General features: G+C 40.2%; 1 protein-coding gene and 2 pseudogenes across 1 annotated transcript; 1 reads left to right on the top strand and 2 right to left on the bottom strand.

The window, feature by feature from the left end:
• Nucleotides 1-27,213, top strand: part of LOC115685282 (3-hydroxyisobutyryl-CoA hydrolase-like protein 2, mitochondrial) — an 88,003-nt pseudogene that overhangs the window by 36,156 nt on the left and 24,634 nt on the right.
• On the bottom strand, nucleotides 12,865-13,953 carry LOC130137934 (cytosolic sulfotransferase 15-like). The gene has a single exon (XM_056310571.1). The coding sequence runs from the start codon at nucleotides 13,921-13,923 to the stop codon at nucleotides 12,949-12,951; it is 975 nt and encodes a 324-aa protein (XP_056166546.1). The 5' UTR covers nucleotides 13,924-13,953; the 3' UTR covers nucleotides 12,865-12,948.
• Nucleotides 19,464-25,732, bottom strand: LOC115685268 (TMV resistance protein N-like; annotated as a pseudogene).

The raw sequence follows: 27,213 nt of genomic DNA, 5'->3' as shown, positions 1-27,213 counted from the left end.
GGAAAGACTAATTCCAATAGCTTTGAATGAAGTTTTACCGAACTTTGTATGGGGCGCCATTACAGAATTAAGCAATTTCCTCCATGATATTTGCTCGACAGTGTTAAAAGCATCGCACATGGAAAAACTAGATAGAGATATTCCAATTATTCTTTGCAACTTAGAAAGGATATTTCCTCCAGCGTTGTTTGATTCGATGGAGCATCTCTTAGTTCACTTGCCTTATGAGGCCAAAGTTGCAGGTCCCGTCCAATTTCGATGGATGTATCCATTTGAGAGGTAATGTTTTCTTTAAAATACAGTTCAAATGAGTTTATCATATAATATGTCCCGATAAGCTTCTTTCTATTTCAACTAGATTCTTATATCATTTGAAGAAAAAAGTGAAGAATAAGGCACATGTTGAAGCTTCAATTTGTAATGCATATATTGTGGAAGAAGTGACGACATTTGCATCATACTATTTTGAGCCGCATGTTCAATACAAGAGGCGGAGAGCAGGCAGAAATGATGAGGGCCCCATTGATCCCAATTGCATAGCATTCTCTATTTTCAATTATCTGGGTCGACCAAGCGGCGTATGTCAGTTTCGTTACTTATCAGGCGAAGAACTTCATGCAGCCCATACTTATATTTTACTGAACTGTCCAGAAGTCGAGCCATACTTCAAGTAAGTGTAAATTTGTAAATATATGTTTTGCGTGTCAAATATTTGCTAATAATGATATGGTTTTTAATATTAGGATTTTCCAAACTTCAATGTTTTGACTACAACCAAATGAGTTTGACCGTTTGTGCGATGAACAATTTGCAGCATGGTTCAAGACATATGTAAGTTGCCTATGGATCAAAACCACGTTATTAAAATTATATACATCATTTAGTTAAATATATATTATTAACTTTGCATGTGTAACCTTAGGTTCACAATAATTATGATGAAATTGGAGGGCAAGGATTGCTACATTATCTGTCATGGGGTCCACAGTTAAGAGTTTGAAGTTGGCCAGCATATTTCATAAATGGATATAATTTTCATACTCAAGAATATGGAATGGGAAAATCCACAATGAATAGTGGTGTGTCTGTTCGGTCATCCAATGGTGACAGTTCGAAAGATGATTTTTATAGCTTGTTGGATGAAATCATAGAAATAGAGTACCCTGGACCATTAATGATGCGGGTTGTGTTATTTAAGTGCACGTGGTTCAACCCCGTCAAAGGAATGAAGGTGCATACGAAGTTCAATTTGGTTGAAATAAATCACAAGAAAAGGTATATGAAGTATGAACCATTTGTCTTGGCACAACAAGCAATTCAAGTATGTTATGCATCATATCCTAGTTTGAAACGTGACAAAGCTGATTGGTGGGCTGTATGTAAAATCAAAGCACGGAGGACAATCGAGGAACACCGGAAGGATAGAGCATACCAACAGGAGGAAGTGTCTAACACGGTTGAATTTGAGGAATATAACATACCAACTTTACGAGATCCGTGTGGAGCAATGATAGATGTGGAGCCAACAGAAATTTGCGAGTTAAATGTACAAGAATGTTCAGAATCTGATTTTCAGACAGATGACGAAGACGAGGACGAGGACGAGGACGAAGACAAAGATTAAAATTTTTGTCACAAAACACTACATATGTGTAATTATTAATGCTTCAGGTGCTATTTTGGTTGTTATCATTATTGTTCTTGTTATTATTGTTATTGTGCTTTTTTATTATTGTTATTATCGATTATTCTTTTTATTTTAATTGATCGTCCGAAATTTTGTCCCTAAATGCCGACAAGTCTAATATTATTAACGTGCCCTAACATTTCCGATATTCTAATTTCTATTGCAACATTTGAGATGCCTAAATTTTGGATTGAAAAAAAGATGTATCAAATTTAGGACCCAAATAAATGAGATGCTAAATTTTCGACCGAAAAGAAAAATTCACAAATTTACAACGTTCATGTAGTATGTGCATATTTGCGCCGGACTCAAGCTGTCCATCGCAAATTTTGCGAGAGAATTTGTACCGTTCGAAATTGTATACAGATAATTTAATCCGTCACAAATTTGCAACGGAATTTTTTTTACGTCGCAAATTTGCGACCAATTTTTATTTCTGTTGGAAATTTTTTGTCGATCGCAAAATTTGCGACAGATATAGAAAGTCCGTTGCAAATTTGCGACGGAAAGTTGATTTTGCGATGAGATTTTTACCGCTTGAAATTTTCGGCGTAAAAAAAATCCATTGTAAATTTGCGACGGACTAAGATTTCCGTCGTAAATTTTGCGACGGACTCAGCCGTTCGTCGCAAATTTTGCGACGGACTATGATTTCCGTCGCAAATTTGCCGTCAAAATTTTGCCGTTCAAATTTGCGACGGAAAAATTAATCCGTCGCAAATTTGCGACGGGAAAATTAATCGATCGCAAATTTGCGACGGACAGATTAGTCCGTCGCAAATTTTGCGACGGACAACCACAGTCCGTCGCAAATTTTAGGAGGGAAATTTTGCCGTTTAAATTTGCGACGGAAAAATTAATCCATCGTAAATTTGCGACGGATTAATTTTTCCATCGCGAATTTTTGTCGGTGGAAAATTTGCGACGGACGTCGGCGTTCCGTCGCAAATTTACATCGTTATTACCCCTCCCCTTCCCCGACGCCGCCCCCGCCCGATTTGTGCATTCCCCCCCGTGCGCCGCCGCAGCCGTCGCTCGCGCCGCCCGGCCTCGCCGCTCGTCATTTGGGTCGGCCCGCAGCCCCCGCCCGTCGCCGGTCGCCCACAGCCCCCTGCCCGTCAACGGCCGCCCCCGCCCGCCCCGCAGCCGCCCGTCGCCGCCCGCCGGTCGCGCCTTCGCCCCGCCTCGCCAACCGCCCCGCCTCGTCGCCCGCCCCGCCTCGCCACCCCGCCCACCCCCGCCGGTCGCGTCCCAGCCAGCTACCAGCCGCCGTCGCCGCCCAACCTCGTCGCCGTCGCCCGCCCTCCCGAGGAGCCGGCCAGCCGCCGCCGACGCCATCGTCATTGTCGCACCGCTGGGCCAGGGCCGGCGGCCGTGGTGCCGCCCGCCCGACCAGCCCGCCACCCGCCTCCCGGGCTTGCCGGCCGAGGCGTGGCCCGGTCGGCCCGCCGCCGCGCCGCCCCCCACGCCGTTGCCGCCGCCGACACCGTCGCCGCTCCTGACGCCGTCGCCGCCGAGCTCCGCCGTGGTTCTCCCGGTCGTGGCCGAGCACCTGGTCGACTAGTCACCATTTGAGCTCACGCTTGCGCCGGGACCGCCACTATTCTATCGGCCGATTTTTATTGTCCTTGAACCAAGTAAGCAACTCTCTAAACCCTAGTTAGTATAATTAGGTAATTAGTCGGACTTGTTTAAGGATTATTTTAGGATCACTTTTCGTTGGCTAAGTTACTGGTCGATTTCAGGATTGCATGTGGCTTTGATCGATGGTCGACTGGTTAATTTGTCTATTATGTGGATGATTAAGCGTTAAATGACGATAAGTTGATTGATTAAGCGTTTTCACAGAAAATGCTTGAAAATTGAACAATTCTATGAAAAATCAAGGAAAATTACGGAAAATTAAAACAATGGTATATGTTGGCAACAAATATGAAATTTGACCGTAAAAGTTTTTTAAACTTTTTAAAAAACAAAAATTTCAGAATATCACAAAATGGCAACAATTAATAGTGACCACCCATTTTCAATGAAATTTAGATTTTTTAACGTTCCGGGGAAAAAAATATTAAAAAATTAAAAATTTCCATAACCTTATAAAATTGCTTAACATAAATGTGGTCACCCATTGTGAGGGAAATTTTTATTTTTTTTTGGTGAAAAAAAATTAAAAAAATATAAAATTTCAATACTGCACAGAATTGCTTAGAAAACATTTGGCCATCAACTTGCAGTGAAATGTAAATTTCTTTAGATGGCCAAAAAAAAATTAGAATTTAAAAATTTTCAAAACTTCACGGAATGACTTATAATACCCGTGGCCACCCACTTTTAGTTATATTTAATTTTTTTAACGTGCCCTAAAAATTATTAAAATAAATAAGGACAAAAATTTTGGAAACTTTACTTAATATCTTAGACTACCTGTGGCCACCCAATTTTAGTATGGACAAATTTTTTTATTTCACGAAAAAAATTTATATTAAAAAATAATAATTTAAAAATGCTTAAAATTTTAAAATTTCAAAACTTTACAAAATGTCTTAGAATATTGGTGGCCATTAACTTTTAGTGAAATTTTTTTTAGGGCCCAAAATTTTTTTTTGCAATAATAATAATTTTTTTCTTACAAAACTGTACAGAATGACTCAGAATACCTGTGGCCACCCACTTTCAGTGAAATTTAAATTTTTGTACGTTGTCAAAAAAAATTTAATCAAAATGAATGCGATTCATATAGTGATGTTTAATACCTGTAGCCACCAAAATCATGCTCATACATTGATGTTTCATATCAAAATGAATGGGATTCATAGTATATTTGTTTGTAGGAAATTGCACGTCATAAACACTCGACATTAGCTCATTTCAAGGAAACATTTTCTCAGTCTTTCCATCAAAATGGTAAGCTTCGTCATGTACATCATTATGTGTTCGTAATACGTGTCAATAGTTCTTTACATATTCGCATAACCTTCCTACTTGTCAGTTTAAACGTGGAGGTCACATGCCTAGAAGACAAGGCTCTTCCTCGTCCTCGTCCCCGTCCCTTTCCTCTTCCCCTGTCCCGGCATCTAACCCTCAACCACAGTATGGTTCGTCACAATATGGACACGTTGGCCCTTCCTCCAACACTCAACAACATGTTACGGGACTTGGCCACATGCAAACTGAACGTTCTCCAGTTCAATCTCCTTTAGCTCCCTCTCCTTCCGTTCCATCCCATTATTCGGCGGAACAATCGAATATTGACGGAAACATAAGTCAAAAAGATAACCGATTCTTCATATGCCCATTTGAAGATTCGTAAGTACTTCATTTTTATTTTAGTAAATGTAATATTTAGGGCTTTAGATATTGATGTCAATTGAATTGTCCATGTTGCACAATATTCATATGAATGCAGATTCACGGATGCTCCGTCTGTTGTGAGGGAATTGAACAAAATAGTAAGAAACTTTTGGATGGGAGAGTATATTACTTACAGAAATGTTCCACAAGAAGTGAAAGAAATGTGGTGGAATGAGTTCAAGGTAAGTTTTACATATTTTATTTTCTCAACAATTAAGTGTGGTGTAGTATATTGATGGTCAAGAATGATGTAAAGGGACCAGAACAACTCTGTAGTTTTCGATACCTAAAGGACCAGATATTTTCCCCGACATGAACTTTACAAAATCTGTCTATATTTGTCTGGTGCATGGTTATGGATATGTAATCATCATAATAATTTTCAATTTGTGTTTTTATTCATTGCAGCGGAAGTTCAAGTGGGAGGAAGCGGAAGACAATGAAGTGAGAAGAATTTTCGATAAGAAAATAAGTGATTTTATGCGAAATGTCATGAATAGAGCGAAGAGCAAGCAAGCGAAGCCGTCTTTCTTTACAGCTGACAATTGGGAGGCAATTAACACATTTTGGGCATCTGAACAGAGTCGGCAACTCTGTGAGCAGAATAAGAAGAATCGATCTTCTAGTTCTAGTGATGGGTCAGCCACATATGCTGGGGGCTCTATCAACATTGCGGAGCATCGCAAACGAATGGTAAGTCTGTTAAATGAGTTATAAGTTAATTTAATTCAATTACTCATGTTTACATTTTGTAGGCACATGAATTGGGGACGGAACCGACATTTGCAGCTACATTTGAACGCACATTTCAAAAGAAAGATAAGACATGGACTGGCGATCGAGCAAAAGCTGTTAAGGTATGTAAGGTTATACTTTGGCTTATATGTAAACTATAATGAAAACCGTGAATGCTTTCAATATTTTTGGTAGATATATATATAGTGATTTTATTTTCATCTACATCGTTAATGTAGGAAAAATATGATGAACTTTTAATGAGCAGTGCTAGTGGTAGTGATGATTGTCCTGAGTTCCGGCCACCAGTTGATAATATGGCATTATGGATGGAGGCAACGGGTGGGGCGAAAAAAGGGAAAATATTTGGGATGGGATCATTATCAAGGATATTCATGCCGAACAGTCCTGGAAGTTCATCATCCACTGGGACTGGTCGAAGGAGGTCACGACCAGACGAGCAATTGACCCAAGAAGTGCATCGTCTGAATAATTTACTTGTTAAGAAGGATGAACGAATACATAACTTGGAAGAACAAATGAGAGTCGTTATGCAACACCTTAACATCAATCGCTATGGCGATCCTCCTGTACCTCCAGCCAATCCAGTAGGTGATGGGTACAATGATGACCAACACATTGATGCCGAGAATGCTGCTGATGATGATGATGATGAAGATTTTCTCTGGTCTTTCTAGTTAAAATTCTCAAAATCGGGGGTAAGCTTGCTTCATAATCTTGGTTTTTCATAATTTCACTCATATTCATATGTAAGAACATTTATGTTCATCCCGAAACGTATTTTTGTTAACCCTTTTGTTATTTTACACCTAGTTCCACATCCATGCATAAACGCTTTTTTTATATTCTGGACGGATTTATGTATCGACATTTCCTCAGGTATCGACAAAAGTGACTACTTTTGGTGTCCTGCCATCGTACCAAAGCCGCGTCTTCTTCTGTATGGTTTTTTTGCGTCTTCTATGGTTGTCCCGTCTCTTAGTTCATGTTTTGACTGTATTGTAAGATTGGATATCAAAAAGTATCATGTCAGACTCTACAACTTTCCTTCTGTTATTTGTTTCAATTATATGTCATTGTGGCTGATTTGTCAGAATTTATGGTTTGTTCGTTTTTCTGTTTCAATTATATATCATTGTCTCCTTTGATTGATATGGACAAGAATTTATGGCCGAAATGATATAAAAATAGCGACGAATATTTTAAGCCGAATTTTGCTATCATTAAAGTTTGTCACTAATTTGCGACGAAATTCACGACGAATTTTCTGACGATTTTGCGACGAAAATTGCGACGAAATTGTGACGGATTTTTGTGACGGACAGAGTCGTTGCAAATTTGCGACGAAATTGTGACGGATTTTTGCGACGAATTTTGCAACGGATCGAGTTCGTCGCAAATTTGCGACGAATTTTGCGACGGATCGAGTTCGTCGCAAATTTGCGACGAAATTTGCGACAAAATTGCGACGGATATTTGCGACGAATTTTGCGACGGACAAAGTTCGTCGCAAATTTGCGACGGAATATTTGCGACGGACTATGTGCCGTCGCAAATTTGCGACAAATTTTGCGATGAATTTTGCGACGAATTTTTTTTCGTCGCAAATTTGCGACGAACTTGTGAATTTTCCGTCGCAAAATTTTGCGACGACCGAGTAGCGACGGAATTTTTTGCGTCGCAAATTCGATTTGCGACGGATTTTTCCACGTTTTCCGTCGCAAATTTCGTCGCTAATCCGGTGTTTTTTTGTAGTGTTTTTTCTTTTCCAAACAACATAAAATATTTTCCTACTTATTTCCATGTTTGAGCCAAACATCACAAAATAAAGTCATTTTCCTGAAAAATGGTTTCTTGAAAAATATTTTCCAGAAACGTCACATTTTTTCGCGAAACAAACTAAGTCTGAGTGTTGATTTCCTTTTCTTTTTTCACCGCTTTATATGCGGGGGCATACCCTCCAAACTCATGCGAGAAATTGATGGAACCCCTAATAATTTTTTTTTATGATTGTAGGTAAAACTCTTTTACCTGGGGGGACTCGCAAAGTGCTTCATTAGCATGCTGGTTTGGTCATTGCCATGAAATTAATTGAGTAGTTGATTAGGTTTGGTTTGCAATAAGCTTTTTTTAGGCATATTTTAAGAGGTATATTGTCTCAATAAATTTTGATTTCTTTTTTCTTTCGTCACTTTTGCTCCCACTTTATGTCCTACAAGACTCAGGTTTTGGTGTATCATGATGATTAATAGATTTATGCTACACATCAAGACTTGATGAATACACCAGAGAGTTTTAGATAATAGCAGGCAGTATTCATTTGGATTAGGCATATGAATAGGACAAATGTAAATGGTTTGGCAATTCGATCACTTGAGAATTCAGTCAAGTGGTTACGAGGTTTGCTAGAGGATCATCTAAACCTTAGTAATGTATCAACGGCATCTTGATTTTAGCACTATCGAATGCTAATAGAAACTGATTGTAAGTTGTACATGTACGGTCAATAAGTCTTCAATAAGTTGCCAACAAAAATTTTCTTTTACAAATTTCAAATGCAGGTGTATATGTAATAGATGGCTGAAGTGAATCTGTGCGGAAGTTGATCGTTCTACAAAGATCTGGAAAGTGCGAATCGCAAAAACCTCGACCCCCAATCGAACTTGTGATTGGTAATCTCGGTATAAACGTGCCCTGTTGACGAACTTGTGTCAATCAATCGACGTTATAGATGCCACGAACAAGAGAATTCGCTATCCTGCTCGATTAGTCGAATCGACCGCCACAAGGAAGGCCTTGATAAGGTCAAGTTCTCACAAAACTGCAAGAAGAGAAGAACCTCTCGTTGTATTAAGATGACTGATAATGTCTCCCAAAGAAACCCTAAACATTCTTTTTATATGGTGTTAACCCTAAACGCAAAAATTACGAAAATGCCACTAGAATTAATAAAAAAAACTCCTAATTAATAAAAACCCATCAAAACTATTCCGAAACGTGAAAAAAACGACATTCGTCACGGCGTTAGCAGTGAGTATTGATCAGCGGCCCGTTTCCTTGCAGCTGACCAAATTTGATCGTGTTGCGTCAAGAGGTCTAAGATTCTTCAAATCCCGATCCAAGATCGCTTCTACTCCAAAGATCTCGAACCATGATGCCAACAGCTTGCTTGAATTGCTTCGCCTTCGCTCAAGTAATCGGACCAAGAGGATAGGACAATGGATCCCTAGCACCTCCTCCTCGATATGGCACGATGTCCACATCAATGGCCCAATTAACCCAAGCCCTGACAACGTTCTCAAAGCTCAGCCTATCTTCATTTTTCCGTCTCTAGATTAGTCACGTTGAAGCGATGAATCAACGGAAATAACAAGAAAAGAAGAGGACGCACACTTGTGAAGAAGAAAAGAAAAGAGAAACCGCTCGTCCGTGAAGAGAAAAAGGAGGAAAGAGGGGAGAATCTTTGGGCATTCAAGATTCGCACAACTCGACAAGCCGAATCAATGCCATTTTGCAATGCCAAGTAAGTATTCTAACATATCATTTGTCTATCGGAGAAATTGTTGAAGTTAGGGCATAAAATTCGGATATGTGTCAACTTTGAATTTTTGGGTTCAATATAGGATTTGTTAAGCTGTAAAATTATGGGGAAATGACAGTTTAACGTGCTGTGGAGTCATGGGATTTGATGGAAATTAATTTGGAGTTATGGTTTGATCGGAGTGAATTTTCATGTGCACACTGTTGGACTTATTACAAATTTCTGATTTTGGTGATGGTTTTCGCCCATCATCGACCGTCTTTCGAGTAGGCGAAGCTTAGGATTTTCTAGTACATCGAGAGGTCTTTCTCTTGGTTGTAAGCTCATGTAAAAACGAAGTTTGATGGAGGAAGTTATTGTATGAACAATCTTAGCATGCGAGTTGCGCATAGCGGTCAACAATGGGTGTCCGCTATGAGTGAGCTTTTCGTTGGCGTGTATGTGTCGTTTTAACGATGGATATGCATAGTCTGGTCGAGTTGTTCATTAGAATATTGTTTTACTCGGTTGTTTATATCATTTTTCAATTAATTGTTAGAAATTCGAGTGCGTCGGCTCAAGTAACCACCATAAGTTAGTTTTCGGCTTCCCCAGGTAAGTCGTGCTATTTCTTCTATAAATTTGTAAACTCATGTATTGAAAGTGATAAAGATTTGATATATTATGAGTTATGAATAAGCATGTTTGTTGCATAAAATCTGGCTTGGGTGTTTACTATGATTTGGTATTTGTGAACGGTTTGACAAATGTTTTAGGAAATATGTTACGAAATATTATATATATATATATATATATGGAATTGTGAACCTGGTTTATGAAATGGATTCCGAAATGGTTTGAGAAACACCCTGTGAAATGTATTCTGTTTGATGAAGGGGTTGAGAAAGATTATATGTTTGGTTTGTGAAACCGTTTTGTGATTTGATACCAAACTAGCTTGTGAATTGTGAAGCATGTTGTTTTGAGTTTGTTTTAGTGCTCAATATCGCTATGAGCCCATTGAGGGGTTGTGAGTATACGCATACTAGTTTAGGATATCCTTATGGGCCAAGCCACCGGCAATGTAGATGGAGACTTAGCTAAGGGGGAATCTTGGTCGCCTTGTCGCGGGGTGTCATGAATGATCATTGTTAGATATTTGAGCATGAGTTTAGTCAATGGAGTGGACCATTGACATGTGATCTGAGTTTGGTCAATGGGTTAGACCATTGACATGTGATTTTAGATCAATCGATAGAATGAACCATTAACGTGTGGTTTGATGAGATTAATCAATGGAATATACCATAATTATATGAGTAGTTGAGATTGATCAATGGACTGGACCATTGATGTTGGATTTTTTTTTATATGGTTTGTGGCTGCGTCTTTTAGGTGAAGAAAAGGATTGACGTTTCACACCTCGAATCTTGTCACCACCCTTATTCCTGTAGGATTCGGGGTGTGACAATGTGTAATGAACTGGTATTAAGTATCACCAGTAGTGTTAAGCTAGTTGACTAGTCGTTTGTATATAACTATTTCACTAGTAATATCTCGTTTGCAATGACCCAAAAAACAATTAGCTTGATATATTGGTCTTACATTAGACATTGGTAATTTCCTTACTTTGTTGGTAAGTTACTTCCCAAAAAGCAAGCATGTTTTATTGGGGAGTCACTAATTCGATTGGTGAGTTACTAACCTTAGCTGTAAGATTTAATTAGAATGGCAAATTTGTAAACAGTCTATTAACTTATTTTTGACTCAAAATTTAGACGTTAGTAGTTTCCTTACTTGGTCAGTAACCTACTATCCAAAGAGCAAGCATACACTAGCATGTTGAGTTACTAATTTGTCTGTTACCTTACTAACTTCAGTGGTAGGGTTCTACTTTTAATGGTAGATTTCTTGAAAGTTTAATAATTCACTGTTTAATTTGGTGTTAATAAATACCTCAAATTGTTCGCAACTTGCTACGGTAAAACGGGTAGTAAGTTGCTTATTTCATTAGTAGAGTAGTAAATTCGATGTTATTTTGAAATGACAAATTCCTTGCGCTGTTGGTAACTAATTAACTTATAGACGGACCTATATCGGTAAGTTAATAAATTTTATTGCAAGTTACTGCTTACACCGGCAAATATTTTTTTTAACAGTAAATTTCTTCAAAATTCTTACAATTCTTACCCCTCTTGTAACTGACAACTGACAACCTTGTAAGTGGATCTACGGTATTAAGTTTTTAATTTCACCGGTAAGTTATTATTTTACCTCGGAGTTCCGTTTCGAGCAATAAATTTCTTTAAAAAAATCTATAATTTATCACACATGATGTTCGTAAGTTGTTTACATTGTTAGCAAATTACCATTGATGTACTAGTCGTTCAGGTTAGTAGTCGCACAATTTTACTTAAAAAAACAACATTATAGAATTACCATATCGCGAGTTACCTTTCATACATCAAAGTAAGTCCACATCTCACAAATGGTCAAACCAGGCCATCCACTTTCAGATTAGGGAATTCGCATGAAATTGAAAATTGATTCGATAGGTTGCTTTTCATGATTTTGCGACGTTCGGTTTGGATCATAATCATTTATGTCCAACATGAACCATGTCGGGACAAAATTGAGAGTAGACTACTCAAAGTTGAGGTGGGAAAATAATAATTTGGGTTTCATGATATGATTTTCCATTATGGGGATTGATATTACACAGTTAAACCAGATCATTTGCCTTAATTGGCAACTTAATAAGCCGGTTGGGACTGACTCCAATGTTGCCTGTTGTGCTGGGAGGGCTTGAGCAATTTTAGACCTGCATGGGTATTTCTGCTCAATACTTACGGTTCGACCGATTTCGTGTTTGTGGTTAGGGAATGCCCAAGTTTGACTTAGCACGAGTGGAGAGTGATGTGCTCAATGAGTCTTAACTGCTGGTTCTTTTCATCTCCTTGGTGTAGCAGTAAGATAGTTTAGTGTTGTCTCTCTCATCCCCAAATTTCAAAATTCCTATTCAGTTATCAAAGAACCATCATATTCAAAAACAAAGAAAAAAATGTGGATACCAGTAAGTGGATTATCTGTCACTCATGTTGCTGGTTAGATCAATTAATCTCGAACTTTGTATCTCATAGGGTTGTAGTAACAGGGTGCCAGTTATTGTTTGCGGGAGTAGTCTAAGTGTTTCGTAATTCTATTGATGATGTTCAGACTTTGTTTCAGTGTGCTACTGGATGAGCTATACAGCAGACTGTGATCTCGTTCACTAACATAAAGCGTGGGACTGTAGTAGTTCACAATATCAGATACATTTTTTTTTTGGTAACCGAGGATCCGCCACCATTCCCCGGGAACGAGCCCGCACGGGTAATTGGGGCGCCTATACCTCGGGGGAGACTAGCCCAGCAACCCACCGCCAGGGCCCCACTTAAATTACGGAACCGAGCGGGGATTCGAATCCAGAACCTCTGAGGAGGGAAGGAAAGCGCCCACCAACTCGGCCATGCGCAGGTAGGTATATAAGATACTTCTTTGGTCTCTATAGTACACCAAAAAGGAGGACTGCAAATCCATTCAATTTTAATATATTTATAGTGATGCACATAACAAAACTGCAAGTAATTAACACTCAACATCGTTTGAACTCCAATCCGAAGGGGCTCAAATTCTCTTGCATGATGCTATTTAGGCGATCCACCATGGAAGGAGTGAGATGGTTAACCCAATCACCCACCTCACCTTTCCTAAAAAAGCTTCTCTTCTCAATGGTTTTACCAGGTAATTTGCCGGATTTGTTGACCTCTAGGTCCTTGAGGGTCTTGAAGCTACACATTTTGGCTATCTCTTCAATCACACCTCCCTCCTCTTCCTCCTCAGTGAAGGGAAGACCCACAAACTCGGCCACGTTCTTCAAGTGTCCTACGATATCTTCCTTCAAGTCCTCATACTTGAGAAACAACACCTTGTGTGGCCTCTCCAAGCTCTCCTTCCAATACCCCACCATGTGATCCCAAAAGGGCCCGAATGGTATTTTCCCTTGGCAATAGATCTCGAAATGCTCTTCCAAGGACAAGGACCCCTCCGACCACTCCTCCGATTGCGCCAACTGGAGGAAGAAGTGCCAAGAGGAAACCACGATGTCCAACGGGTTCCGGCAGATGTAAATGATCCGGCAGTCCGACCGCATGACACACTCCGGCAAGCTTGAATAAGGGAGGTGCGTAGAGAGGAGCCTCGGTTCTTCCATGTCATCAAGATCGAATCTTGGGTTATTCACGAACAAGTCAAGCTCGAAGCGAGGGATGAGTTCATGGGGGCTTGAAGTGAGCAAGGGTGTGTTTGAGACGTCGAAGCGGGAGCGTTTGACAATGGAGAATGCTATGGCCATTAGCCAGGTCGTCCCCGATTTTTGGTCAGAGGCAACAATAAGGTCCTTGTCTTTGGCCTTGAAGTGCCTCTGGAACGCGACCACATTAGGAAGCAAGTACATCGGGCACCAAAAGTTTTGGAAAAGGCAACAAGGAGGAAGGCTTGGAACTTTCTCTTGGGGAAGTGAAGCAATCAGCTCATCAATGGCCTGCTGCTCGCCTTCTCCCATTCCCATGGTGTTTCCGGTGCGAAACTCTCAATGGCTTTCATAAAATTAATTCCCACTTTTGATTTTTCATTTCTTCTTCGGAGACCACCGAAGTCAAAAAGCTGGAGCGCCATTCGATGCCTTTAATGGAAGGTGCGTGGAACCATTATTGCAGGCGTGATTTCCGCAGCATCGTGCGGAAGGTGCGTGGAACCTAGCAAGCAAATACTGAAACATCCTCACATGCAATGCTCCTGGTGCTTTTGATTGAGATTTTGAGATCCAGCACGACTTGACTTGATTTGCTTTTTCTATTGATAAAAAAAATAAACAAAAGAGAAAACCAACGTGCAATACAGATGCTCCCTACTTGAGTGGGTGAGCATATTCTCCACCGATTAATTTCGATTAAAAGATAGATTGCGATAATGCCCGGTCTCTTCTCGCAGGATGGATGTGTGGGGTCGCTATCCCATCCCATTTATAATGCAACATCTGAATTTGCACCGTCCGAGTTCGAGTAGATTTTTCAATCGCAAATGTTGCTAGACTCAGTACATCTTATTAGTCATAACGATAACTAGCGATCATCATCATGAAAAAAGAAGTATATAACATACTTTCTATCACTGCCACGATCTCCACCAATTCTAAGCCTCGGACATTTTAGGGGTAATGGTATAAATAATCCTTGAATTTTGGTTCAATGTGTAATGTGATCTATAAACTTTTAATTTATTCGATATAATCCATTCACTTTAATTCAATATTTAATGTGATCTATTAATTTTTAATTTATTAAATATTGTATTTGAGCTTTTGGTACATATTTTATAAAAATGTTCGATGTAGTATTTGCATTAATTTAAGATCAGTAACAATATTTAACATTTTCATATAATCTATGGACTAAATTGAACATGGCTCTATAATGAAAAAATTAATAGTTCAAAGATCACATTACATATTAAGCTAAAATTCAGAGATTATATTAAATAAATTAAATATTTAAATATCATTGTACACATTAGGCCAAATTCAATGCCCATTTGTGCTATTTTCCCGACATTATATCACCAACATAACAACGCACTCTATTGTGCGTGCTGGCTTTCTTGCCATCCAACGGTCCAAGACTCTTCGTGCCGATCGAACCGCTGCGGTGCATGCTGCGCGGAAAGGGCAAATTATCGCGCGCGTGATGTCTGCTGCAGTAACGCGGGAGGGGAGGAGGCGCGTGGAACTGCAACCTCTGCAGGTGACTTTTTGACTTTGACCTGCTTTTTTTTCTATTAGTAAAAGAAAACAGAAAAGAGAACCAACGCGCATTGCTCCTGGTTGGTAAACATACTCTCCACCGCTAATTAATTTAATAAAAAAAATTAGATTCCCTCCTTTTTTCGCTGGCGCATGTTTGCGCCTAGTGATGAAGGCATGTGCGTTAGCATAAAAGTTGTGAAGAAGAAACTTCATACTTATGTCATTAGAAAATCGCCATATGACCGCTATATTCACATGTGCAGTCATCTTGTAATCGCCGTTTAAGGTGGATTGAATATTAAATCTGGCTATTTAAATAGACAATACCTCGAGCGGAGTCAATTTACGAGTGTGGTGCGTAGAACTCAGCCCATCAATTATAAGTTAAAAAATAAGTTAATGACCTATTTTGACAGCTCTAGTCGTTATTTTACTTATATATTTCTCTCAAACTTGTGAATATATGGAAAGCTAACATCGAGACCATAATCACAACGAATTCCTTGGTCTCTTTGACGGTGTCATGCTTCATTATCTAAGAAAGCTTCGCCAACACGATAGGACCAACTACACCATGCTTCTTCCTCTTCAATTCGTCAATAGTCATGGCCAAGGACACTGAAGGACAAAGGCAAATACTGATACAAATTTTGTTCCAATGTTACTGTAAAGGCCAAAGCAAAGTGCAAGGGAATATACTAGGGTACACAGATGAAGTGACAAATAAGAGTTCTTAATTTCACAAAGGAAAAGAAAAATAACAAAAATTGCAGTTCAAGAACTATTTTGTCTTCTCCCCAATCACTGTATTATTCATTTTGGCTCCTGAAATAAAACAATTTCCCGGCAAATCAGTGAATCGATTGAAAATATAAAAAAATTGACTCCCATTATTGGAGGGGGACAATTACTGCATGCGTAATTTCCGCAGCGTTGCGCGGAAGGTGCGTGGAACCTAACGAGCAGTACTCACATTCTCCACATGCAATACTGATTCATACTTGATTTTCTTTTTCTATTAATAAAAAAAGAAATTAGGATTAATATTACGAAAAATCTCGAACTAATACACCGGTGATAAATTAACTCTCGGTTAATTTCACTTTGATTTTTCTATCAAATAACTAAGTTGGATGATATGCAACAATTGACGGATGTATCAGTTTGATAATTTATCGAATTGTGATTTTTCGTGATATTAATCAAATATAATAAAAACTAACAGATGGTAAATTTATCATAAATATATATCAGTTTGGAATTTTTGGTGATAAAAAAATTAATGTGAGATAAATTTATCATGGGTATATTAATTTTAGATTATAAATTTGTCAAAAGAGAAAACTAACGAGCAATAGAGATGGCCCTAGTCGGCAAGCATATTCTTCACCAACGAATTTCAATTAAAATATAGGTTGCGATAATCCCTAGTCTCTTTTCGGCAGGATGCATGTGCACGGTCGGTCGCTGTCCCATCCCATCTATGATATCACGAGGGAATAAAAAATTGGGAAAATTTCAATTAAGGACCCCAAGTGGGGTCAAATTCTTAAATAAGGACCCAAAGTGAACATTGTATCAAATAAGGGCCTGAAGTGCATAATCAGTCTCAAATAAGGATCCGAAGTGCCCAAAAAATCTCAAATAAGGACCTGGGTCCCCGGCCGGCCAAAATACCCGCCGGCCGGCGAGAAAGTTACTGTTCCGGCACGGAACAGTAACTTTTTCAATTTTTTATTATTATTTTATGTTTTTTTCTTTTCCTTTTCCTTTTCTTTTTTTTTTCTTCTCTTCCTCCGCCAGCCATAGCCTGGGCCGGCGGAGGTCGCCGGCCTCAGGCGAGGCCGCCCTTCGCGGCGTCGGGCGAGGGCCGCCTCGCTCGGGCCGGGCGAGGCCGCCCTCGCGGCGTCGGGCGAGGCCGCTCGCCGGCGTCGGGCGAGGGCCGCCTCGCTGGTGCCAGTGTGCGAGGTCGAGCCTCGCCCACGCCGGCGAGGGCGACCTCGCCCGACGCCGGCGGGCCGAGCCCTCGCCCGGATCCGGCGAGGCTCGACCTCGCCCGCAATTGGCGAGGCCGGCCCGCTCGACGCAGGCGGGCCGAGGCCTCGCCCGGATCTCGGCGAGGCTCGACCTCGCCCGACGCCGGCGAGCGACCTCGCCCGACACCGGCGGGGCCGAGCCCTCGCCGTGATCCGGGCGAGGGCTCGAGCCCCGCCGGCCGCCGGGCGAGGCTCGACCTCGCCCTCGCAACCGGGCGAGGCCGCCTCGCCCGACGCCGGCGAGGCGGCCCTTGCCCGACGCCGGCGAGGCGACCGCCCGCACTGTGAGGACGGCCTCGCCTGAGGCGGGCGACCTCCGCCGGCCCCGGCTATGGCTGGCGGAGGAAGAGAAGAAAAAAAAAAAGAAAAGGAAAAGGAAAAGGAAAAGAAAAAAAAGAAAAAAGAAAAAAAAATGAAAAAGTTACTGTTCCGGTGTCGGAATAGTAACTTTCTCGTCGGCCGGCGGGTATTTTGGCCGGCCGGGGACCCAGGTCCTTATTTGAGACTTTTGGGCACTTCGGGTCCTTATTTGAGACTGATTGGGCACTTCAGGCCCTTATTTGACACAATATTCACTTTGGGTCCTTATTTGAGAATTTGACCCCACTTGGGGTCCTTAATTGGAATTTTCCCTAAAAAATTGGACCTATATATGAATTTGCACTGCCCGAGTCCTACTAGAATTTTTCAATCGTAAATGTGGCCAGAACCAATATATCTTCTCAGTCACAAAAACCCTTAACCCAAATTGCACTGCGCTCTTGCCATCCAACGGTCCAAGACTCTTCATGCCAATGGAACGGATGCTATGCAATAATTGCACGCGCGATTTCCTGCAGTAGCAATCAACCACTGGTCTAAAGCCTTGAAACTCAGCAATGAGTACGAAGGGTGCCATTTGAGGTCACCGATGAACTCAAAGCACTAATGGGATCCAAGGGGAAAACTCCCCAGTTGCGATGTTTTATTACTTTCTTGAACAGATGAACGTTCAATTATATTGTCGTAATTACCTGCCAAACTCCCGAATAAAGGAGCGAAAAGCATGTTATAAATATCATAAGTTTTGCACGGTGCTTGTTTGAGTACTGTAATTTTTTTTCGATTACTTGAATGTAATGTCATATAACTTTTAAATTGACAACTTTTTTTGCAAGTGCCACGTCACGTCGAATTTCCGACACTTTGGTGAACGTTTGTTAAAATTATGACACTTAAGTGATTGATTGAAAATGCGAGTTAATGATTTATGCCACTCAAGTAAGTGCCATACGAAAATTATAATACTTATAGTGTTATTATCCTAAGTTAAGAATCTATTTGTTTTTCCTTTGATTTAAAGCAAAGAAACAACCTGTCATCTACCATCGCAATTAAAATATTATTTCAAACGTCAAGATATTACGAGAAACTTATCTGCGAATTTATATGTTGACATTCGAATGCAGCAAGAGTTTCAGGTATTGGAAATTAGAAAAAGCCAAAGTATGTGTATATAGAATATTTAGAAAAATAGTAATATGTGAAAGTGCTTTTTGAGTATCAGAAATGTGCTGTAGAGTTTTGCCGCTTCCGAGCGTCAATGTGATCTTCGCCTATCAATATAGTTTTAATGGCATCTATATTTCATCTGTTTTTCATTCTTCGATTTTAATTTCCTCTCAATTGGATAAGAGAGATTGAGTCGTAATCAATTTATTGCAGGACAAGAACTGTATGGACGGCAAATTTCAGAGAATAAATTGAATGCCAGGATGCCAAACAGTCTAGATAACAGCTTTTGAACCAAAATTATAGTTTTAAACTTTTATCTTTATTGTACACATCACCACCAAGCTCTTTTCTGTTGGTTGTGCACATGAAGAGATGATTGGAAGCAACAAAAACGAGGCCCTCTTTAAAGATTTTCCAAAATAAAACCCCAATTACTTTCCCCGTTATGAAATATGTTTCCAACCTGCACAAAGTCTATATAGTTGGTGTAGGGAAACATATCCAAGCCTGAGTTAGGCTAGAACCAACGTGTTCATTGCACTTTTATCTATATGACATGATAGTAGGTTCAAAAGTAGCAGCAGTGATCTCTTAAGAGAGTTTGAATCTTCCTATTTCGGCTAAGTTGTTCCTGGTTCCGACGTGGGAATGAGCTAAGAGAAGCTTGATATCAGGGTCCTTAGAACTCATGGCCCCAAGGGAAATCCTTTCTCTGGGATTGCTTGCTATGACCAAGCAATACATGAGCAACTTAGCAGATATCGAAGAACTACCAGATTATCAACTTTGGAGAATGATTCCCTTGTCAATCAAAAGTGCATACAAAATGATGAAAACTGACTTGCAAACAAAATGCGTTAAGTCCAGTTTTTAGGAAGTCGCTGCTTCCAATGTCAGGCAACTTCTATTAAATCTCGGCCAATGAATGTTGACAGAGATTGCTGCTAACCAATCTCCTAATCATTTGGCTGAAAATGTATATCAGCGCCAATCAGCTGCCTGTCAGTGAATCGGTTGGCTTATCACATGCCGTCAGAAGGTTGAAGAAACTATCACACGTAAGCCAAAATATTGGAAAATATTTTGTTAGTTGAGCCATATGGAAATCAGTTTGTACTCCACTGTGAGATAGACTTACCACGGACAAATGGAAAATGAATAGTGAATACCCAACACGAAGGAAAATCCTATGCAACATGAGTTCTTGTTTCCGGAAAACTTGGCCCTCGACTGTAGTAGCCTTTGAGGTTGATCAAGAGGAGTCTGAAAGTTATCTTTTGATACCATCACTTAGCTCTTCAATCAACCAAAATGATGAGACTTGACTTGGTCTTTCCATCTCCACGAATTCTGAATTATCCTTCATATGCTGCTTCTGTTCTGACCTTCAAAGAATTTCAGCTTTAAAGCTAGGAAAGTCGCGGTTACAGATACATTCCAATATGCTCACTAAGCATGTCTTGAACCTATCAGAAAATGTTCTTGGTGGAGCAAGTGCATCTAGACCTGCAAAAAAAGGTTGTGATTGAAGTTCAATATATACTTTTTCAGTTTGTGTGATATGATAACAATAGATCGAAAAATAGACAATAGCAGTGAAATACTTATAAGGTTCGAGTCTTGCTCCGTGGTCTGGTTTTGCTGGTCAATGACATGGTCAATGGGAGGCTCTTCGCTAATTTCATGATCCCGAGAACTTGCAGATGGATGGAACTGAAGCTGAAGCTTGGTCTTGGGCTCTTTGGCATCCCCTTCCATTTTAGCCTCCTCCTACATGAAAATAAGGTTCTTTTTAGCCAGTATTCAGGGATGAGAAAATGCAGATGTCATCAAATAATTTTCTTAACATTGGTTTTGCCTGATTCACAAACAAGGGTGCAGCAAACTCATGTTTCCAATCTGCAAGACATCGCGAGTCTATATAGTAGTCCAAGTAGTATAAAATCTCCCTTTTTCTTCCCTCAATGCTTCCCTCAAAGTTGGTTTTACTTGGCCAAATTAAGTTCCTTCCCCTATGAAGCACATTATGACCTTCCAAATCACTAAGAATGTCCAGAAGTGAAAAATCTCTAACCCTGAATTTCTTACACTCTGGTGACTGAACTGGAATGTATTGATGAAAGAAGCAAAAGGAAATGACATTATCACTACAGGAATTCAAAACTAATATGTACTATAGGGAACACGACATCTATTAGTGCAGACAGTGAGGAACAATTAATTTTTCAATTTAATCTACCATGGATTAGTTACGTTAGTGTCAGAAATTCGGTCTACTAGTTGGAAGTTCCATTTTCGTGTTTGTATAAACAGAGAAAGTGGACAAGGTCAATGAATGGATGAATATGACCAAAGCGAGGGGACCAAAGAAATTGGAAAGGAAAGCGCGTTGCCATTGCCTACCATCAAATAATCCAAGAAGGAGGCATACCTTTTCAGTCTCCAATTCAGAGTTCTTGGTCTCTGATTGGGTGTCTGCTGTTCCCTGAAAAATCATCTCTCTGTAACGCTCGAATGGGACATTGTTGTCTCCAACCGGATCAGAGTCAAGTAACTCCCCGCAGTTACTAAAATATATCTGGCACTCATCTGGTATTTTTGCAGTACACACGTCTATCGGCCTTTCCAGTGAAGAACACCCAAAAATATTCAACTCATCCAGTATCTCTAATTTGTCAAGTCCCTCGACAACCCTCAATTGAGAACACATCCCTATGGCTAAATGGCGCAGGTTCTTTATGTTTGCCAGACCACCTAGCCTTTCCATAGCATGGCAATGGTAAAGAAGAAAGTATTCCAATGATTCCAACATACCGACAACTTGAATTTCCAGCAGCTTTCCACAACTTACCAAACTGCATTCTTTTAGCTTCTTTAGGGCGGTTGATAGAACGGAAACTCTCTCCCCACAAAAGGCCAACTCACTCGAAGACTCTAAATCGTCGGGGACTTCAGCACATAACCTTTCGACAGACTCGCAATCCTCGATTGACAAGTACTGCAGTGATTCCATCACACCTTGAAATTGAATGTCAACCAGCTCTGAGCATTTGCACACCCGGATATCAATCAGGTTCTTTAAGCTTGATAGGATGGACAATCTCTCTAGGAGTTCACAACACTCCACAGTCAAGTTTCTCAATTGTTGAAGCCCATGGAGTTGTATTTCTTTCACTCGAGAGCCACAGAGCACTAACATCGACAAACTTCTCAAGTTGGACGATAGTGATCTGGTCGAGTTGAAGTTATCAAGCCGCAACCCCAACAAGGAAGACGGAAGCTGCTCGAGAGGTTGCAGGTCCAGACTAGACAGAGTAAGTTCTTCCAGGAGAGAAAGGGAGCTTAACTCTGTGGGCGGTGTGGGGTTGTTCCAGAGGCGCAGTTCCAACTTGTTCAATTTGGATAACCTCCCAATCCACGACAAGTCAGAAGTCCGCATTAAATCTGATCCATTCGTATTTCTAAAGCCATCAGAAAGTCTAGAGTCATCAGAAAGAAGCAATTCCTCCAAATTAGTCAAGTTCGACAGATTTGGGACCGACAGTAGCGAGCGAGATTCAACACGTAAACAGATCAAGCTTGTGGGAAGCTTCGGCAACTCTTTAATCTCATGACATCTACTTAAGTCCAGTTTTTGGAGGCGAGTAAGCTTGCTGATTGTGCTAGGCAAGGTGTCTATTCGCGTATCTAATAAATTTAGGATTCTCAACAATAGCAAGTTTCCAACTTCATCAGGAATTTTGCCTTCCAACTCTTCACAGCGCTCAGCATGTATCTCTTCAAGATTCTCCAACATTCCAATAGCACTTGGTAACTTCCAACCTTTTCCAGTCAATATAGGTATCATCTTACATGAGAAATCCAACAAACGCAGTGATTTCAGCTTTCCGATGGAGATAGGAAGCTCTCTGATCTTAGTGCTAATCAGAGAGAAAGACTCGAGTTTCACAAGCGCTGCAATAGAGTCTGGAAGTTCGGTGATTGGCATTCTTGATACATTGAGAGTTGACAAACATTTTAGTCTACAGATCGAATCAGGTAAGCTTGTAACTGTCATGTTTGATAGATACAACTCCGTCAAGGATACTAATTTCCCAACTGAGTCAGGAAGTTTGCTCACCCTATAGCAATCCGTCAAAGAGAAGCGCTTAAGTTTCTCTAGCCCTCCAATTTCTTTAGGCAACTCTTCAAGACGCGAGCAGCCGTGTATATTCAAGTCAATCAGGCACTTCAATCTTCCAATTGAACAGTCAATTTCTGTCAAATTGTCACATCTTTCGAGAGTCAACCTCTCTAACATCAAGCACTTGGAGAAGTCTGGAGTTCTGGTAATGCTGAAACACTTTTTGAGAGCTAGAACCTTTAATTTGGCTGCCATCTACAGAAGGTAATTATATTTCAGATGGAAAAACTGTCAGACATATATACAAGGAGAAAATTAGAGTAAAAGTAATAAGAGAGGATACCTTCATTAAACTCCACACCTTTGAATCATCTGTAAAGTGATTGTCAGAAAGTTCAAGAACAACTATATTTCTTAAATGCATATTGACTGCCCAAAAACTTTGCGGAGGAGAATGCCAAGAAAACCATCTTATCTTTGAAAGACAATCTGAGAAATCTCCGATAAAGGTTACATCACATAACTTTAGAAACCTCAAACTTCGAAACCTTTCAAGCTGTTTATCTGTGATCAAGATTGGAGTATACTTTCCATCTAGATCAAATGCTTGAACTTGCTTCTTACCCTGCCAACGAATACTTGCAATTGTAAGTAGACATTCCTTAATCATCAACCACATTTATTTTATCACATATAAAGAAATGTTTCTCAGCAGAAAAGGCAATTCTCAGTATTGGCATGTCTAGTTTTCTACTTGCAAAACTAGTAATTGTTGTTACTTTACCTCCTTCGTTTTTAATATTTCAACAATCTCTTCGCTTATCCACAATCTACTACGCTCTCCGGGGTCTGTCAGACTTTCTTTATGAACAATTTCCCTTCCAAGATCTCTTAGTTGATCATGCATCCAAAATCTATTGTTATCTAATATCTTTATCAAGGACAAGCTAATAAGGACATCTATTCCGCCTTCAGGAAAAAACTGACAGGCAGTCCACATGTAAATTGCATTAGTTGTCTCCTCATTGACGAAAAAGCATGCAATATCGAGAAAAATCTGTTGTTGATAATCGTCTAGCTCATCATAGCTAATCTTCAACTTCCTTTGGACCTCCTTCTCAGGTATTTCTCTTGACTTGTTCAATGTCTCACTCCATATTGCTTTGGGCTTTCGATAGAGGAGTGAACCTATCACTTCAAGAGCCAAAGGAAGCCCTCCAGTAGTAGAGACGATTTCACTAGCAAGGATGCGATAATCATCTGAAGGAGAGTCTCCACCGAATGCGTGCCTTTCGAAAAGCTGGAGTGCATGATTAAAATTTAGCTCCTCCATCTCATAAGGTAGAACTGTACACTTAAATCCCTTAATCTGCAGCACGCTGGCATTCTTAGTCGTAACAATTATCCTAGTTCCTGGATGCAGAGAGTATTTTCCTAGTAGTTTCTCGATTTGTTCGCCCTTGTCAACGTCATCAAGAAATATGAGGACCCTCTTATTGCAAAGTATTTCTCCGGTCCTTCTCATGCCATAATCCGCATTGGGAATTCTTCCTATTGCTCCAGAATTAATAATGTCCGATAGCAATTTCTCCTGCAACTTGACTAAACTATCCTTCCTTGACTCTTCTCGAATGTCTTCAAGGAAGCTGCATCGTTTTCCAAAGTGCGAAGATAGTTGATTGAAGATGACCTTGGCTAGTGTTGTTTTACCAATACCACCCATTCCATGAATTCCAATGAGCCGCACATCACCAGAGTTGATGTCTAGTAATTTCATGACATCTTCTACCCGACCAGGGAGTCCAACTAAATGTTCAGTCACAGGTTTATGCTTTATCTTCAACTTCTCCAGAACCTCCTCAACAACCAATTTGATAAGATGTCCCTGGCTGCCAAAAAGAAAAGCCCTTCTATTTAATTAATGAGAAATAAACGATAATAAGATTTTCAGGATGCAATATGCAAATGCATCTGGTTAGAGTTCAAGCCTGATGCAATGTTTTTCCGGTTTTCCTGCGACTTTATGGATTTGTGATTTGATATGTTTAGATAGATTAATGCAGCATTCTTCCAATCATTTATTTACAGAAAATCACATAGTTGCAGCAAAAGACAAAGCAATATAGATCGCGAACTGTATTGAGGAAAGACAACATAATTGAGACAGAATTAAAAATGTTTATCATTGGACTTCCCCAAACATAAAATTTAAGAGTAATGAATCCCTGAGAATCTGGTACAAGAACTTGTTCAAAGATATTAAAGAAGTACAGTTATTTCGTCTGAAAGTCTATTTTCACGATAAGGTAAAAGTTATATTAACAACTGAAAATGAACTTAGACAGTGAGATGAGATTGTGTTCTTCTTTTCCCCTCAAATGATAAAATGAGTTTAAGGATCTTAAATGGAGTTTACCCCTCATCCTTGTTCAGATTCCATCCCTTGATTTCATCGACTTCCACAAGGGCCTTCCGCCATGCCTCCACTTCTTCAGGGACCTTCTTCTCGTGCTCCAACAGGGCATCCCTATACAATGGTGTTTTAAGCTTGACATCATCGGGTTCGACGTCGAAGAAAATGGGAAGTATCTTCTTCTTGATCCCCTCAGATCTATTAGAGGCGTCCGTGTTCTCTACCATCCTAGCGATCTCGCGGAGGCACCATTTACTAGTGGCGTAGCCTCGAGAAAAGATAGGTATGTAGAGTATGGAGTCGTCGATGGCCCGAAGCAGCTCTCCGCCAATCACTTCCCCAACACGGAGTTCTTCATCGTCCCTGAAGACGCGGATTCCTGCATCTACCAAGGCGTGGTAGAGGCAGTCGGTGAATCCATGACGAGTGTCTGACCCTCTAAAACAGGAACACTTGATACTCACCTCTTGCTGCACCATTGCTGCTCGTTCCGGCCTCTCGGTTCACCATGGCAGCTTTATTTTGCCAGATCTCTCTCTCTCAGATGTCCCTATAGACAAATTATAGGTGTGCGTGCACCTAAAGCTAAGAGCAAGACTTTGTGTGTTGAAAAGTTATACCACTTACCTTACCCAAAAAAAAAAAAAAAAGCTAAGAGCAAGAGATTTTCAAGATAGACAGCCAAGTGAAAGTCAGCAGTATAATAGCTGTAGCACTAACACGAACAAAAGAGGTGTAATTATTGGCGTCGTCCAGCAAGAACTGAACTCTCCTTTTTGCAGGAGATGATGAGAAAGAAATATTTTTGGCTGGGAGTTGGACATTGAGAAGTCCATTTGCAACTTTTCAGAAACATGTGCGAGAACCTGAAAGCAAAAATAGTTAGTTGTCATCTGCAAGCAGAGCCCACTCCCAGAGTCACCGTTGGCTTCGGATTCTTTGCTGGAGTCCCAAGTCACTTCGATCCGCCTCCCAAGATTCCTCCCCCGATGCCTTGGGGGCAATGCCATGACCGCCGATGCTTCCGTCTATCCCGAGTCCGAACATTGTCCATGTCCACCCGATGGCAAGAGATTCCTTGTCGTCCCGCTCAGCTAAACAAGGAGAGAGGGCCATATACTTTTCTTCACTTTTACACAAATGAACCTGCCGTTCACCTCTACCCCTTCCTCTTGTTTGCTTTCCATCACACACCCGTTTTAATTTCCCAATGTTTTACCTTATAAAGCTGAACCAACGAAAAGTGCTCCGTAGTTCCCGATGATTTTGTTATACAGCCATTTTTAAGTCTGTCTGCAATCTCTGTACACTAGCGTTGAGTAGTTCCATGTTTCATACAAATTCTATTTGAAACCTGAAACCTACCATGTTACGGGTTTCAAATCGATTCTAGGGTCTACTCAGGTTCCACCTATATTATTAATTTAACAATTGTAGTGATTTATCACCTTTAATGACCACCACTTCCTTCTACGATCCATTGACCATAACTTATATTTAGACACACGAAAAATATGAAATATTAATAAGTTATAAAATGAAAGCTCAGACTAGTGGTTTCAGATTATACACTCATCATCTAATGTCATGAAACACCGCAAGATCATGTAAAGACATAGACCAAGAAAAAACACAAAATTCAAATTTCAGATTCCACCTACCTAGAACCTGAAATCAACCCATCGAAACAGGATTCTCCATTTTTTTGAACCTAGAACTTACATTACATAAAACTTGGAACTTACATGTTCCCACCGGTCAAATTTTCAAGTTCCAGATTTTATTCTGGAATCATGCTCACTCCTACCGTACACTATTTTTCTCGTGTTATATCTAAGTTAATGTTTTGTCAATCAAAACATTCTACGTTGAGGATGCTTAATGAGTGGCTTTGCGTACTCATTTACATGACCTTAATTTCATTTGTTCTCTTCCAAAGTTTTCAATTGTGTTCAAACTTTTAATTTATGCCTTCTAATCATTTTCGAGAC

This window comes from Syzygium oleosum, unplaced genomic scaffold, assembly GCF_021117445.2.
Source record: "Syzygium oleosum isolate NSW1041296 unplaced genomic scaffold, Sole_v2.1 Sole_v2.04, whole genome shotgun sequence".
NCBI classification, from domain to species: Eukaryota; Viridiplantae; Streptophyta; class Magnoliopsida; order Myrtales; family Myrtaceae; genus Syzygium; species Syzygium oleosum.
Note: the sequence above shows the minus strand (reverse complement) of the source record. Positions and strands in the feature narration are given on the sequence as shown.